The sequence below is a fragment of the Ursus arctos genome, unplaced genomic scaffold (genome assembly GCF_023065955.2).
Source record: "Ursus arctos isolate Adak ecotype North America unplaced genomic scaffold, UrsArc2.0 scaffold_7, whole genome shotgun sequence".
Lineage (NCBI taxonomy): Eukaryota > Metazoa > Chordata > Mammalia > Carnivora > Ursidae > Ursus > Ursus arctos.
In genome coordinates this window covers 26,592,258-26,609,058 of record NW_026623089.1, presented here as the reverse complement: position 1 = coordinate 26,609,058, position 16,801 = coordinate 26,592,258, and the positions used below count along the sequence as shown (strand labels likewise).

Here is a 16,801-nt window from a genome sequence, read left to right as displayed (position 1 = left end):
ATTAGTGACCTTAAGAATCTGGGAAGAGGGGCACCTGGGTGGCCCAGTCTTGATTTCTTGATTTCAGCTCAGATCAGGATTTCAGGGTCCCTCAGCAGGGAGTCAGCTTGAGACTCTCCCTCTCCTGCTGCCCATCCCCACCCCCCACTGGTGCATGTGCATGCTCTCTCTCAAATAAATAAATAAATAAATAAATAAATAAATAAATAAATCTAAAAACCCCCAAGAATCTGGAAAAGAGGTAAAGAGGGAACAGGCTACTCCATTAAAAGGAAGATTTGCAGGCCCCACTCCCAGGAATTCCAGTGGCTCTGGAGTAAGGTCCTGAAATCTGCATTTTCTCACGCTCAGATGAGCATAGAGCCCGGCACATCTGCAGCCCCTCCGGAGCCTGCTGCCTCCTCCTCGACCTGTGTGGAGGAGAAGGGGACGCGGAGTATTCCAGCTACAAGTGCAAGTGACTCCAAGGACCCCAAGATGTCCACACTTGAAAGAGGTGGAGGCGCTGCCCCCTCATGGGAGACTACTGAAGACCTCGAGAGAGGGAAGATGGAAAAGAACGGCAAAGGCCGGAAGACTCCCTTTTGCCTCTTTCCCCATCTAAGGCTTGGGTTAAAGGATTCTCATTTTCTTGGGCTACTGAGAGAAAGTGGAATGTCCCAGTACTGTGGCTCACTCTGATCGGTGTCAGGACGGGAGTCCCATGTTTTGGACGTGGAAGTGGGCAGGAGGGGCCTGGATCCAAGCTCTGAGAGACCTATCCACAATCACAGAGCATCGCCTCAAATGAAAGGCTGTCACCAGATCTCATGTCACAGGGGGAACCTTCAAAGCCCTGTATCTGTCCTTCTGTCACACACACAGGCACACATTGCCCCTCCCCTTCTCTACGGACAATCACAAAATCGAGCTTAAAGACTCAGAGTGACCTTCACGGACTGCCTTGTGCCACATCAGCCTAGTGTTGCTACCCACGCTGATCCTTGCTTCTCCTACTTGTCTAGGGCTGGGAAATGTTCTGCCATGGGAGATCCCAGGAGAGGGTCTCTGGGCCAGAATGTGGCTGTGGTCACGGCCTGGGTGGCAGCCTGGGTCAGCATGAGGGACGGTTTGGTGTATCAGGGAATCAGGCTGAATCAGGCTGTGTCAGGCATTGTGAGCGCCCTCATGGGGGTTCTCTGCCAGGGAGTAGCTGGCTATCACCCAGAAACGGTTGGCACTCTCCTCATCTGACCTTTCCATCTGTAGAATGCTAACGAGGGAATACAGCCGCTCCTGTCAAGCTTAACAATCATACTGTAGAGGAAGAAACTTCTAACTTTCCAGGCATCATGCCAGCTGGGGGCCAGCTGGCCCAGCAGCAGAATAGGAAGAGCTAAGATTGGCACAGAACTAACAGTAGGGGTGGAACTCTGCGGGACTGACTCCTTTCTTCCCTGTGCAAACCCATGAAGACTAGAGAAACCTCTTCTGCCCATCTTGGAAAAGGATATCCTTCCTGAAGGCAGAGGGATAGCTAAGATGACTGCTAGCAGATCAGATCAGGATCAGAGAAGCAGATTCTGCTTCTGTTCTGAATTCTGCAGCCTCCCCGCCCCCCGCCCAGCCTGCAGCAGTACCCAATTATGGACAGCAGAGGGAGCTCTTGCCTAACCTTTCCATCGCAGAGGCGGTTGCAAGAACCTCAACTCTTGAGAAAGCCAGGAGGGTTCTGATCATTCGATTCTAGGGTCCCGGTGCCTGCAGAGGAGGGCCGGGCTTGGGTAGGAATAGGGATGAATAGGGGACTCATAATTTTCCCTTTAGGCGCTCACCTAAAAGAAGGAGTGTTCTCTTGCGATGCCCCAAGGACCCTTCCCCTCCACCAGCAGAGACATGAGGTGGCCCCTTTCTCAGCCCCACCCCACACCCAATTCCTTAAAAGAGCGTTGTCTCCAGCATCTGCGGGTTTCCAGGGAAGCCCCCCGGCCATACGCCCGCTCTTCCTTGCCATGGCCTTCTCCTAATGGCTTAGGGCCAGGAAGTGGAGGTGAAGCGTGCTCACGTAGGGGCTTGTGGTGTGAGAGTGGGATTGCCACTCTGATGCCCTGATCTTGGGATCCTCCCTCCAGACCATCCCGGAGGTCCCATTCCTCCCCAGATCCTCACTTTCCGAGTCGTTGAAGGCGTTGGGGTTCCAGGAGGGGTAGTAGAGGAAGAGGTGGGAGGAGGGCGCACGCTGCTGTTGCGCGTCTCTATAAGTGTCGCTAGGTGGCGCTGGAAGCCCGCTTCATAGAGAAGCGTAGGCTTTTTGAAGTGGCTCAGGTGGAGGGGCCTGGCTTGGAGACCCCTCCAGAGATGCAGGAAGGAGCCAGCTGCGGTCCAAGGACCCTCCTCACTGAAACTGGGGGACAGCTCGGGTACTTGGGGGCCTAAGGAGCAGCCATGATTCCCAGGAGGCGTGGAAGGGGCGAGGAGAAGACGGGGCAGAAGGCACTACTCCCATTGGCAAAGACAGAGGAAGGATCCCCCAGACCTTCCCCGGGAGCTGGGAAAGGGTGGAGGATCCTCGGTCTTTTAGTCTGTTGTTGGCCCACCTGCCTCTCTGGATTTGAGTTGTTTTGAGGTCACTGGGAGAAGAATTTGGAATCCGAATTCGACCCAGGAATAAATAATCCAAGAGCATAGCATGCTCATGACTGTGTTTCCACCAGGGTCTAGGGTCTGTGTATGTCATCCTGCGCAGGGCCTTCCAGACTCCACCCCAGGGGACCCGGATGGAGTGGGCTGTAATCTCTGAATCTTGGGCTTCCCTTTCTTTACCGTTCCTTCGGATACCTTCTGCTGACACTGGGAAGTCAGCCCCAAGCTTTGAGAAACGGCCCCCTACGTCCTCAGAGCCCAGGAGGAAAGGGAGAGGGGCTCTAAACAGATCTGACTCAGACCCATAAACCCCGCTCAGAATAAGTCTCTTAGGGACAGCGCCGGGGCCATGCGTCCTTCTCTGCACGAGGCCTTACCTGAACTGATCCATCCTGCCCCAATTTGGCTTCTGGCCACCGCCTGCAAATATATTGAGACTCTGATGCCCTAGTCTTGGGATCCTCCCTCCAGACCATCCCGGAGGTCCCATTCCTCCCCAGATCCTCACTTTCCAAGTTCAAATGGAAGCCTGTGTGGAGGGAAGGGAAGACTTGAAGAGACCCAGGGTCCCGCTGTCGGCAGCGCAAGGATTAATCCTACCCGTGCCGGTCTAGGAAATTGAGGTCCAATGAGGGGCTCTAGAATCTGCCCGAGGCCCGGAAGCACCAAGCACGGTCTGGCTTGGCGAACTGGAGCTCCTCAGTGAGTCCTGGACCCGCCAGTTTACCCTTCTAAAGGGGGGGGGTGTTCTTGTTGAAAGGGAGATAGAAATCCAGAATCAGGAGCTCCTGGGTGGCTCAGTCGGTTAAGCGACTGCCTTCGGCTCAGGTCATGATCCCAGTGTCCTGGGATTGAGCCCCGCATCGGGCTCTCTGCTCAGCAGGAAGCCTCCTTCTCCCTCTCCCTCTGCCCCTCCTCCAGCTTGTTCTCTCTCTCTCTCTCTCTCTCTCTCTCACTCTCTATCTCTCAAATAAAAGAAAGAAAGAAAGAGAAAGAAAGAAAAAGAAATCCGGAGTCAGAGACTAAAAGGGGAGAGAACTGGGACAGAGAGGTGTTGCCCCCCCTCCCCCAAGCCCAGCGTCCAAGCCTACCCGCCCAGCTCCATAGGCCTTAGCAGCGTCTTCGTCTTTGGAGGTTGCCAAGCTCCTGGGAGGGGGGTAGGTGGGCTTGAAAGGATGCTAGTTCTCCCTTTGGGGGCTGCAGTGTCCCCTCAACTCCCTAAGCCCTCGACCCCCGCCCCAAAAAGGGCCAGCGTGGCGGGACTCCAGGCTCCGTGGGCTCAGATGCCCGGAGAGTATGGGCCTATGGAGTGGGTGGCCCAGGACAGAATGAATCCAGGGTTGTGGGAGAAATTGGGAGAAGTGGAGAACTGGGTGTCTGCTGCCGCAAAGTGCCCCACCCTTTTCGAAGCTTAGGCGCCACCCGCAGCCGGGGCCTCTGGGGGATTGGTGCCCACCCCTGAGAGTCCCCACCCCCTCCCCGAGGCCCGAGGTATTAGTGCTGCTTGATCGGACCTCATTTCCTGCGAAAATGGAAACATGTCCAGGGTCCTTAATAAAGTGAATGACGAGGCATCAGGTGTAATTGGGCTTCCGGTTGGTGGCTATTTCCTTAAACTGACAGTGGGAAAAATGTAAGTCCACAGCGCTCAGATGTAATTATATGATCAGAAAGAGGTGCAGGAAGGGTTCGCTGAGACCCAGAGACAACCTGAGAAATGGGCACAAATGCTTACCCAGACCAAGAGACCCAGGAACCCCGGACCTCCACACCGACCCCGCATCCAAGCGCACGCCTCCGCAAGCTTCGGCCTCTCCTCCCATCCTGAGACCTGCCCTGGCACTGCTATCGGAAAACAGGGGATCTTTATTTATACGCTGGGGCGGGGGTGGTCTTTTCCTTCCTCTGAGAGAAGGAGTGTCCTCCACGGCAGGGGGTGGCCTGGCTGAGAGTCCCCGGACCCATCTCCCGGATCGCGTGCGCTGGCTGCATATTTCTATGCATAATCCAATTTTCTCCGTGACTATCTAGTTAAACTCTTTAACAACAGCTACATAATTAGAATTTGGATTCCCATTAATTTTCCCTGGGCCTCGAACCATTTGCAGCTCACACTGGTAATTAATGCGATACATCACTAACTTTACCCAGCGCGGGCCAGCCGGGCTCAGGTCGCTCGGGCCGCGCGCCGGGCGCCCCTGCGCCGGGCCCTGACTCGGACCCAGCTTCCGGAGTGGGGGCCGTTTCCCTCCCTCCAAAGCCAAATGCCTCGGCCCGCGCACCCAAAGCCTTCTTTCCAGGAAATCTCACAATTAAAAATATTTATCGGGAGCAGATTTACGTTTCTGGATTTCCAGTCTCGGGGCGTCTGGGTAGGCTATTAAGAGTAATTAGCATCTTTTGCGCATGCAGATTTACTTCGCTCATTGCCACATAACTCATCCCTAAAAGCCAGCTCAGGCGAACACAGGCGCCTCCGCCAAAGCCGCTGCCAGAGCTACCGCCCCCGCCTGGGTCTGACTAGGGCTCCCTGGGTCCTGGGCCCCCATTACGCTGCTCTCTCCTAGTTTCTCTGGCCGAGCTGTCCGCTCCAGGCCCTGGAGGCTGCGTGCCAAGCGAAGATTCCCACCCTGGAGATGAATGAAGCAAGGGCCACCTCACGGGGCGGGGGGAAGGTCCAAGCCATGCTCTGCCGGCTGCCCTAGGCCGCGCCGTCTGGACCCGAGGCTTCGCGACCCCGCACCTGGGTGCACGAGCAAAAGGGCGTGTCCGCGTACGCACGCTTTCGTGCACGCGAGTGCACATGCATGTGATTGCTAGTTCGCGTTCCTGAGAGTGAGCGAGGGCGAGCGTGGAAAATGAAGTGATCTCTCTCTCCACCCCCCACACCTCATCGCCCGTCCCCCGCCGTCGCCCCCGCCTTCCCGGGACCGCAGCTCAAATGCCAGTCCTACGCCAATCCGCTAGGGCACTTAAGTTCAGAGGGAGACTCGGGCCCCTACCTTGCCTCGATTTCCCTCGGACAGAGCCGTCCCTACCCAGCCAGAGAGCCTGGAGAGCGCAGCGCCCAGCGGGAGGGAAGCTGGGTGGCCCGATGCCCCGCGGCGTCTGAGCGCAGGTTGCCTAGTGCTGGAGAGCCCGTCAGAGAGAGGCCAGACAGAGCAGGGAGTCACTGAGCAGCGGCTTTTGGGACTGCTGGAGGGCGGCCAGAGACGGTGGGACCAGGCGGCGGTGGAGAATGAGGGGTGGGAGTGGGGGCAGGCAGAGGTACAACGTGGTGGTGGGAGGACCAGAGCCAGGGCGCACGGCTGTGGCTCCCGCGCTCCCGGCCGAAGCACCCACTCCGGCTTCGTTATTAACGCGCTGGGAAGTCCGCGAGCCGCCCAACTTTCTTCTCTTTAATGAACCTAGAAGAAGAGGCTGCCCTGAAGGGGTTTGTTCATTAAAGATGTAGCTGGAGGAATATTGTCTCATTAATTATCTGGTTTTAATTACACTCCTACCCTTTGAATCCAGAGATGGGAAAATTTGATTCAGTGGCGCCGCCCCCTTTAGCTTAAAGAGTCAGGGCGGCCCGCGGACCTGGAGGGGCTGCGGGGACTGTGTGTGTCAGGGAGGATGTGAGCCGGCATTTGATGTGTGTCCAGCTGCGAATCCCCATGCGAGAGGGCCTCCCTGCCTGGGTGTGTGTGGACGAGGTCTGCCTGTGGATCTGAAAATGTGCGTGTGTCTGAGTGTGCGTGACCACGTGGGCCTAGAAAGGCCTTGTGGACGTGACTTGGGTGCCTATGTGTGCTCCCTGTCTGTGTGCGGTTCTGTGTGTCTGGGTGTACATGTGGGTAGCCGAGTGTGTCTACAGACAGACCCAAGAGCAGGGGTCTAAGTGAACAGGAGTGTGACTGGGTAGCTGTGTTTGCACGTGTCTAAGAGGGTGGCTTCCTGCCCATCAGCTCAAGTGACAGTGTCTGAAGTGTCCAACTGAGTCTCTAGGTCTCTGCTGTGCCTGCATGTGCCCCCCCCATCGCGGTGTCTATGAGTGTTGGTGGGGGGCGCTGCGTGGCTAGAACATCACAAGAACTGGGACCTCTCCAAGGACATGGCTCGGTTTCCGAGGATCCCCAGAGCTGGGGTGCATTCGGAAACCATGGTCCTTCTGGAAGGGGAGTTATTTAAGGGGGTGCTTGTCCCTGCCTCGCCCCTTGTCAGGCCGGCGCGACGCTAAAGCGGGGGCCGTTTTCCCTTTAAATCGCGGACACTTTGACAGGGGACATTAAGGACCCGGCTGCTCAGGCTGAGCAGATCATAAAACCGGACAGGCAATTTCTGCTCCCGCCAAATAGCCGGGCAAACTCGTTCTGCATCTTTGGTTTTAATGCACTAAACTGGCAGCTAAGCAGGGAGCGAGCAAAAGGGGGGTGGGGAGCCCCCCCACATACACAGGCGCACACACCGGCACATGAGCAAACACCCCTTCACACCCTCACGCCCAACGCCCCGCCCCCGACCCCCCCACCAGCGGAATTATCAACTAGAATTTGATTAATATGCAAATCGCAGGCAAACAGCTCCATATAATTCTTTCAGTGGAGAGTAATTAATCACCAGTTAAAGCAAATTAATACATATATCAATTTTGTCAGAAACATGCTTAGTTCAATCGCCCGTAAAATTGAAGTTTGAAGTATTAAGAGGCTCTGCAGAAACGCCAGGACTAAAACTTTCAAATTGATCCTATTTAGTAATCAATCAGGCTCTCCCCTCAGGTTAATCTGCCTAATTTTTCATCTCAAATCATACACTTTACTGACACGCCATCTAGCAAACAGTCGATAAAAAGTTAACAAAAATGATAACGACTCCAGCCAGAGCCATTGTGCAGGGCGGTAGGTGGCAGGCAGCTTTGATCGCATTTCTGAGGTGGTTGGGGACTTGGTTTTTTCCTGGGCCACGGGGCTGGGAGCTCCCCCAGACAGCCGGAGCTGTCCTGCCCCACCACCCTGGTCTGCTATTTGCTGCCCTCCACTGCTGTTGGATTCCTCTCAGAACGTCAGAACATTCGCCACAGTTCCCCCAAAGTCGCCTAAACCGGCTAACTCCCTACCCACGCCTGTGATTGCATAGAATGTCTGGAAGCGTGTGCCTCATGTGCTTGTGGTAACTGTGGGCTGCGCCTCTGTCCCTGTGTCTGTATTGTGTGTGTAATGGTGGGGATGGTGTATCTGTCCAACAGCAAGGTTTATCCGTTTATCTGTTGAACTGCGGCGTGTGCTACTGGCCGCCTCTGTTTCAGAGGGTGTGCTGTGCTGTGTGTGACCATGGCTTCTGGGCATGCTGTATGTCTGTGTCATTGTGGGTGTGCACTGGGTTTCTGCGTGGTGGGTCTGTGTCACTCGGTGCCTGACTTGTGTGTGCTTGCATTGTCTCTGAGATGTCTGTGTGACCCTGTGTGCCTGTTGTGTGTGCTCTGGACTGGCCATGCGTGGTGTGCTGTGAGCCCACCTGAGCCTGCCCTTTATCTGTGTGTGGGCACGTGCTCCCACGGGGCTTCAGGCATCCAGATCGATAGGCCCCATCGGAGAAGTCAGGAGAGGGGAGACAGTCCCTATGGAGACCTCGCACTTCACCTGGAGCAGTCTCTGAGAGGCGGGAGGGGTCACCTCTTCCCCGCCTTAGCCCCCATTCCGGCCTCTGTGCAGGGCGGGGGTGGGGGGGGTAAGGAAGGGCAAATGAAAGCCTCCATTTCTTGGTGGAGGGGACTCCCAGGCCCTCTGTGTGTCCCTTCCCACAGACCCCTGGACCCACTGCTTCTGACTCAGGCCCCTGAATTTGGTAGGAGTGGGGGTGCAGACACCCAGTTAAGACCTCCTCTGTCCCATATCATCTGATGCCACTTCCACATGTGATGACAACTTACCTCAAACCTCTATATACACATGCTGATGACTAAATCCACACTGGTCCCATGATAGTCACAGGTAACTAACCTTCCTTCCGCATTGAGTCCACCCCTACTCACCAACAGCTAGCTGCACCCGGCTCTCCGTGGGGAAGGCTGCACTTGCCCACAAGCACAGGCGGACATACAGCAATCCCTGCACACACACTCACACATAACACAAACCGGATTCCAAAGCGGGCAGGACTCAGTCACCCCCAGCTCTGCTGGCGGCATTGCCAATCCACCAAGCACACATGTGCATATTGCCATGTGTACCCTCCCGGCTGAGCCCCCACGGGGAGGAGGAACTTCCTTTGAGTGAGCTGGGGGAAACTGGGCCTTTAAGGGAGTCTTGGAACTGGTAGAGCCAAAGGTGGGTCTGCAGATTACTCTAGAGACAAAGGTTCAGCCTGGGGCCCAACTTGCGAAGGAAGGGGCGGGCAAGACTGCCTGGCCTTTAGCCAACAGCAAGCAGAGGACAACCCTCACTCCAACCGTGCCTATGTAGTGTTTATTCACTGACCTCAGCTGCCTTCAGAGTAGACCCATGCCCAGGCCAAGGCTCTTCATCCCACCTTCTGCTCACCCCTTTCATGAGCCCCCTCCCTTCAGGCCATGTGCTCCCCCCTGCCCCGTTGTAAGTGAAAAATTGAGTAGCCAGCCTAATCAAAGCTGTTTGGAGCTACGATTCTGATTCTGGTCTGGTCATCTGTCTGTAGCTTCAGTTCCACGTCAGTGTTCATTCTCCCGCTTATCTGCTCACACCAGCTCGCTGCACACATCGCACACTCCCGGGAATCACTCACCTGCTAGTCACACCCACCCCCAGTGACAGCTTTACTCCTCTCCTCCCCATTGCACAAACTTAGTCACACCTAGTTGCACACACTAGTTTGCAACAATTGGTTACACGAGCACAGCAGCACACCCCCAGTCACCCCCAGCTGCACATGCTCTGTTTCCATCAATCAGCCGCACATGCCCAGTCTCTCAGTTGCACACATTCTCTGACACACTCATTGGCACACCCTATGGATGCCTGCGAAGCTCACCGCGCAACCCCCCCACCCAGCCTCAGGTCTCTCCTAGGATCGGCAACCGATTGGAGGAGAAAAGGTGACTTGGTGATGGCAGCTACGGATTGTGAGTGCAGAGGTGGGGCCCCCGGGAAACTCAGGGTGGTAATTTTCCCTCCAGCATACTGCTCGCCACTCGTGAGCCTGCATCAGGCCTGGGAGCCCCCACCTTCCTTCACTCCAGTCCCGGGGGCCACTCCTTTGGGAGATGGGCCTGTGGACCCACTCGGGCTCAGGCTGCAGCTCCCTCAGGCCTGCTGACTTCTGGCCAAGGGGTCTAGTCCAGCACATGCAGCTTAGGGATGCACCCGTTGCCCATACAACCGAAGCACGCACAGTTCTACATTCCAACCCCTGGCCCCCAGCACCCAGCACCCAGCACACCAGCAGTTTTAGCCACCACTCACATCACCTCGCTGCCAGCACAACGTACTTCTCCGCTGACAACAGCAGCCTCCTACCGCTGGCCCTCCTGACCCCACTTCTCTCACGTTCCAAGCGTCCTGCAGCGGCTCACCCTATCCACTCTGGGCCCCTTACCCAGTCACTCCTCCCTCACTTCCTAGGCTCCCTTATACCCCTTCCCTGGTGTGCGTGTTTGGGGGAAATATCTGTAGTCTCAACACAAGCCACTCTCTGAGCCCCAAGAAAGAGGGGTTGGTTGGGGGGATAGGGAGCAAAGCCAAGGTGCCTCTGGGTTCACGTGGCTGAGGACATGCAGGACGGGGTGAGTGGACTTCCCTGGACCTGGAGGCTCAGAAGGGTGGGGAGGAGGGGGTCCCCGCGGCGACCGGCAGGGGCGGAGGGGAGGCGCACGGCCCCAGCCCGTCCCTTTCAGGGGGGACTCATGCATCAAACTTCAATTTTCCGGACGATTGAATTAGTGATTTTTTTTCTCCTGAACTAAAATACACTTAAGTCTTTGGGATTAATTACCACGTTCTGGTCCCTCAGACTGGAGTATTACTTATCGGAGCTGCGTCTGACACCGGCCCGACACCTCGTAAAATAAGGAACTGCGCCTCCCGGCCTCACCCGGCGCCGCCCGCCGGGCCGGGCCGGGCCGGGGAACGCAGAGTGGGGAGAGCCAAGACCGCCGGCTCGCGCGGTGGGGCCCGGCCCGGCAGCGCGCCGCGGGGTCCCAGGCCGGGAGAGCAGAGACCGCCCGCGTCCTGGAGCTTGGCAAGCCGGGCCGAGGCCCCGGACCAAACAGGGAAGGAAGAGGCAAAGCCGGGCCGTTTCCCCTGCGCGGCCGGGAACCGAAAGTGGGTCTGCCGAGAGGCCAGAGTCCTCAGGAAACCTGCCTGCCACGGCCCCGGGCGGTGAAGAAACTCCGGCCAAAGGGCAGGTGGCCCAGAGGGTCCCGAGCCTTAACGAGTCTCGCCCCGACAATGGGCGCAGGGCCCTCAGCCCCTCACGCCATCCACGCCACATTCACACGTCCACTCACTCGCGGGGAATACCACGGAAGGCGCGCGGCCCGCGCCCTCGGAGCGCACTCAGGCGGTGCCCACCGCACAGAGGCCGCCCCCAAGGCAGGCCGAGTCGGCGGCCGCTAAGAGGCCAGGGGCCGCGCTGGGATTCGAGGGCTTCTCACAGCGCAGGTCCCCGTGGTAGCCCCCCAAGCGCGGCCAAGGCCACCCGAGCGCTCCCGTCAGAGCCAGGAGAGCTGAGGAGAGAGTGGATCGGAGCCCAGGCCTCCCTGACTCCTAGCCCCTCGCTCCCGCCTACAGTCGACCCCTCAGCCCCATCCCACGGCCGCCGCCGCCTCCCTGAGCCAGGGGGCCGGGAAAGTACTCCACGCCGCGGTGCTTGGTCGGACAGAGACTGGCCGAAACGGCCACGCGCGCTGGCAGCCGGGCTCCGGAAGCCCACAGACAGCCTGGCGGAGGCTTCGCATCTAGCAGAGCCGAGGAGACTGATGGGGAACCGGAATTCGCTCCCCAAACTGTGCGGGACCCAACGGGCGGCGCGCTCTCCCCAGGTCTCCTCGGCTCGGCTCGGCCCAGGGCTCGGCGTGCGCCTCTCTCCGCTTCCCACCGACGACCGTCTGGCCCTTCCTTTGCCCGCCCTTCTTTCTGACCTATAGAAACAACGAATTCCTTCTCATCTTTCAAGGCCTGGGTCCAAAGCCACCTCCTCCGGGAAGCCCCCATAACCCCGAGCCCGGAGCCGGCTCTCGGAGTTCTGCGAGGGGCCCTCGGCCCAGGCCTCCTGATAGCGCCAGGGGGGTGCGACGGGTCTCGTCCGCTAGACTGGGAGCTCCTTGAGGGCAGGAACTGGATCTGATTCGTTCCCATTTCCCCAGCCCCCAGCGCGGCCTGGCGCAGAAAAGACGCACAATAAACATTTGCTGAATGGAATGGATTTTCCCCTTTATTTTATTAATCCTTCCCCTTCCTTCTTTCCTTCTTTCTTTTCCTCCTTCCTTCCTCCCTCGTTATTTTTTATTTCTTGGTTATATTCAATTGTCATGTTTTTCAGGCTCATTAAATCCATTTAGAGACAAAAGAATAAAAGGCAGAAGGGGAAGGAGGGGGAGGAGGGAAGGGGGAGGGGAGGGGAGGCCGGAGAAGCAAACAAATAACCCGCTTTAACTAGACGGGCGGATAAATGGCCCCGTTTCTCCTCAGCCCCGATGCGCCTGCTTAGCTGCGCGCCCCGCGGGCGCCGCAGCTCGGGTGGGCTCAGCCCCGGGGCCGCCGCCCCCAGCCCGGAGGGACCCAGCAGGGCCCGGCCCGGGGCCGCGAAGCAGCAAGCGGCCGGAGGTGCCAGGGCCGCTTCATTGGGATTCATGGGCGTGTTGGGCGGGCGGCCCCGGGCTCCGGGCGCGGGGCGGGGGCCGGGCGGGGGCGGGGGTGCGCACGGCGGGCGCAGATGCCCGGGTGACCGCCGCGCCGCGGTCCCCGCGCCGCCTTTGTGCCGGGGAGGCGCGCGCGGGGACCTAATCCATCAAATTGTCTACAAATTGTGAAGAAAATTCAAAAACCATATGGTCGCCAGCGCCGGCGCGCTCTGGGCTGCGGAGGGCCGCGGCCGCGCCCGCACCCGGAGCCGCGGGGGGCTGGGCCCGGCTATTGTCGCCTGTCAGCGGCCGCCCGGGTCCATTCGTCCCGGCCTTCATGGTCCGCGCTCCGAATTACAGACCCATCCATCCTGAGAGAGGGCGATTTATGTCGCCCGGGAGGAACCGGCCGCACGCCCGCCTGGCTGCCCCGCCGCCTCTCCTTTCGTTCTCTCCTCTCTTCTCTCTCTTTTCCATTCTCTTTCCATGCCCTTCTTCTCCGTCTTGGTCTCTCAGTCTCTGCCTCCCTGTGTGAAGCTTTTCCTCTTTCTCTTTCTCCCTCCAACCCCCCCCCCCCGCCGCCCCCGTCTCCGTGGCTCCCGCTCTCTCGCTCTGCTTTTGGAGTGTCTTTCTGTGCTCCTTTTTCTGTTTCTCTCTGTCTCTTAGTTTCCTCCTGGACACGCACGCTCCCGACTCAGGCCCCGGGGCCCCATCGCCTGCCCGAGACCAGATGCGCATTTCTCACATCAATTTTGCGGAGAAAGAGAGCCGAGCGGCCCGGAGGCGGGACCCTCCTTTGGTGACAGCGGCCACTCGCCAGCCCAGCGACAACAAAAGCCCCGAGAGAAACCCGCTCTGTCCGGAAGAGTGAAAGCTGCCTGCGTCCCTGCCCCAGCCGCCCTCGGGGCGCGGCGACCCCAGAGAGTCCTGGGGAGATTGATGTCTCTGCCCCCGGCCGAGTTCGTGGGGCCCAGAATTTGTGAATGTTACCAGAAATTCACCCCAACTCTCAGACGCTTCGGGCTCACACTTCCCTGTGCCCGTGTATGCAATTCAGCTTGCCCTTGGTGCTTTCGGCCTCATTTTCCTCCCTCCCCCAAGGGCAAGGCCCTCCGGCGGAACCAAAACTTGGGAGCCCTCAGGCGGCACCCTGCTGCCAACTGAGCTATACCTGCGGTACACCGGACGCTTAGCCCGCGTCCCGCAGAGCGCGGGAAAAATGCCCTGGGTGGGGGTGGGATGCGCGAAACGCAGGGCTAGTCCCCTCGCCTACTCACCCTTTCCCCCCCAAATTAATTTTCCATCCGCGACGCCCCCAGTGTATGCACTCTTTCTCCCAGCAATGCACGCCTCACTTTTTACCCGGACCTGGCGAAGCCCGCTTCTCTCGCCCCCACCCCCAATTTGGTAGCTGCCGCGTGTTCCTGGGCGGGAGGCGCCTTCTCTCGCTTTCCCCTCACCCCTTATCCTTGCGCCTGCCCCGAAACTCCTCCAAATCTCCAAGGCCTGAGCAGCCGGCAGCGAGCCGCGGCGAGACACGGAGCCGGCCGCGGCTTCCCGAAATAGGGCCCACTCATTCAGACACGGTCACTGCCGGTTCTAGTAAAATGGCAAAGACTTTATTTATCGGAGAAAGAGGCCTTGGGTACAGTCCGGGGCGAAGAGGGCAGGGCAGGAGCAGGGAAGGGGCACGCGGGACCCACCCGCATGGAGTCACCCTTGTCTGACCAAGTGGAGCTAGGAGCAAGGCGTTGGAGACTGCGGTCAGACCCAGAGCTGCAGAGGAGGTGGGCGAGGGCTTCGGGTGGCCTCCTCTCAGTCTCTGTCACATGCAAAAAAATTCTAAAAAGAGTAAAAAATAATTCTAGGGCTTTGGGTTCCGTTTTAGTTGGTTGATTGGTTGGATTTCCCCCTGCTTTGTCCTGAAGACCTGGACCCCAGCAGTCAATCCAAGGAAACAGAGAGAGGGCAAGGAGGAATCTTAAAAATAGCGGGAGTGGGCATCGGGAGGCAGAAATGCCATCGAAAACGGACTTCTGGGGACGGGGGTAGTGGGAGAGAAAAGATCGATTTGAAACTTGCAAGTCAGGACCCGGCTGTCCCCCTCAGCCCCTTCCCACGCGGGGAAAAGGGGCAGAAGGAAATAAAAGAAGTCAACTGCAATAGGCCTAGGGAGGCGAGGAGGAAGAGGGCCAGTGCATTCGCCACATGCAGAGAAAAATCAAAACAGTCGGGGCGGGCCCCCTCCTCCAGGCCACGGGGTTAAGTGTTCGTTACCCTCGATACTGCCTCGCCCTCAGCAAACCCAGCAGCCTGAGAGCTTTGAAAACATGGAAATCTCCGAGATTTTACAAAATAAAAGAAAGAAAGAAAAAAGTCAGGCTGAGGTGGGAAGAACCCGCTATATAAGTTTAAATATTTATACACGAGCCATACAGAATTGCACGGCGAGGGCTCCCGGGGCGGCGGAGGCCGCGCGCGGCGGCCGGCTCGGCCGGCCAGCCCGGGTTTATTGCTTCGAGAGGGAGGAGGCGGCTGCCGGGAGCTGAGTCCGGGCCAGGGACGGGGGGGGGGGGGGGAGAAGGCGGGAGTTGCAGAGGAGGTCCCAGCTCCCCTCGGCGGTCCGGGAGGCGGCGGGCGAACCGGCGCTAGGAGCCCGGCGCGGCGGAAGATCCCGGGCGCCGCTCAATCGTCCACGTCGATCTCTTCGTCTTCCTCGTCCTCTGAGCAGTCCTGGCTGCTGGCCGGCTGGTCCGTGAGCGGGGAGGCAGGAGAAAGCTGCAGGGGCCCAGCGCCCGGGGCCTGCGGGGCGCCTGGAGGGAGCGCCGGAGAGCCAGGCCTCGACTTGGCCCTGCCGCAGCCGCCGCCACCGCCGCCCGCGGCCTCCGAGTTCTGCTCGAGTTCCGCCAGCGCCACGATGTCCATCTGCCCGCTGGGGCCCAGTTTCTTGGCGGACTCCACGTCGGCCTTCATCTCCTCCAGGTCCCTCTTGAGCTTGGCGCGCCGATTCTGGAACCAGGTGATGACCTGAGCGTTGGTGAGGCCCAGCTGCTGCGCGATTTGGTCGCGATCGGCGGGGGACAGGTACTTCTGGTAGAGGAAGCGCTTCTCCAGCTCGTAGATCTGGTGGTTGGTGAAGGCTGTTCGCGACTTTCGCCGCTTCTTGGGGGTCTGCCGCTGCCCGAAGATGGTCATCCCGTCGCGGCCTGTGAGGAAACCATAGTATAGGCTTGCGCCGGGGGAGCGGAGACCACACCCCGGTTCGCTCTTTTTCACCCCACCCAGGCCCATCCGGTCTGAGGTCTGCTGCAGTTCCCTTCTCGGATTTGATTCGGCCTCCCCGACTAGGGCAAGCCTCGCCTAAGGCAAACCCCCTTCCCCCCAACTCTTGTCTACCGGAAGTCTCTAGGAAAAATTGTTTTAGTCTCTGCTCCCCACCTAAGAGTTGATTTGAAAGACCCGAGGTCGCTAGAGCACAACGGAGCCAGACAGGGACGCCCTGACTGCTGGGTGAATGTTGGTTCTACACCTCTTCCCAATCACCCAGACTCTATCCCTACCCAAAAAGTCCTAGCTGAAAGGCTCTCTGTTCTCCAACCCAGGAACAGGGCGAGGAGCGCCCAGGCCACTGGGAACGCGAGGGAGCCAAGCAGAGCAGACAAACTGCGGAGATCTTGCGTTCCCGCCACCCCTCCTGGGTCACTCGACACGGGCCTATCCAGAGGTCCCTAGGAAATAGGGTTTGGGTCCTGTCCCACTCGTTTCCACTCCCAGCGGCAGCGGCTTGGGCTGGAGGGCCCTGACGGCAGGCGTGGGAGGAGGTGGGCAGAGGCACAGGGCACAAAGAGTGGGGCACAGGGAGCGGGTAGTGGGGTGCTGGGCGCAGGAGAACCCAGCGGCGGCGCCTACCTTCGGCTGCCTGCAAGACGCTGACCTCCAGCCCCTTAAAGGTCTTGCTGGCGAGCTCCTCCAGCGCGCACAGCGGCGAGGTCTGCGAGAGGAGCGCGCGGCCCGCCAGGGGCAAGCCGCCCGGCGCGTGCTTGTCCGCGGCCGCCAGCAGGTGCGCCGCCCCGCACAGCGAGTAACTTCTCCGCACAGACGGCTTGTTGAGGATGTCCTCGATGCTGAACGGAGTCAGCGGCTTGTTGGAGTTGGCGGGAGGCGGCAGGTGATCCAGAGGGCTGCGCCGCCGCTCTTCCCCCGGCGCCGCCTTGCCATCCTCCTTGGAAGTCATCTCGGCCTCGTTTGGGGGCCCGGCCGGGGCGGCTCGGGCCGCGGGGACCCAGCCCGCGGGCAGCTCGGGCGCCGGGCGGCGCGAGTGGGCGGCAGCGGTGGGCGGGAAGGAGGCCGCGCCGGGCCTGGCTGGGCGCAGGGCCGATT

The 16,801-nt window shown here is 59.2% G+C and overlaps 1 protein-coding gene across 1 annotated transcript; it reads right to left on the bottom strand.

The window, feature by feature from the left end:
- Window positions 1–14,024: 14,024 nt before the first annotated feature.
- On the bottom strand, window positions 14,025–16,725 carry LBX1 (ladybird homeobox 1). The gene is made up of 2 exons (XM_026493922.4): window positions 16,331–16,725; window positions 14,025–15,627 (listed from the first exon to the last, which is right to left on the bottom strand). The coding sequence occupies exons 1-2, from the start codon at window positions 16,653–16,655 to the stop codon at window positions 15,107–15,109; spliced, it is 846 nt and encodes a 281-aa protein (XP_026349707.1). The 5' UTR covers window positions 16,656–16,725; the 3' UTR covers window positions 14,025–15,106.
- Between the last annotated feature and the right edge of the window lie 76 nt (window positions 16,726–16,801).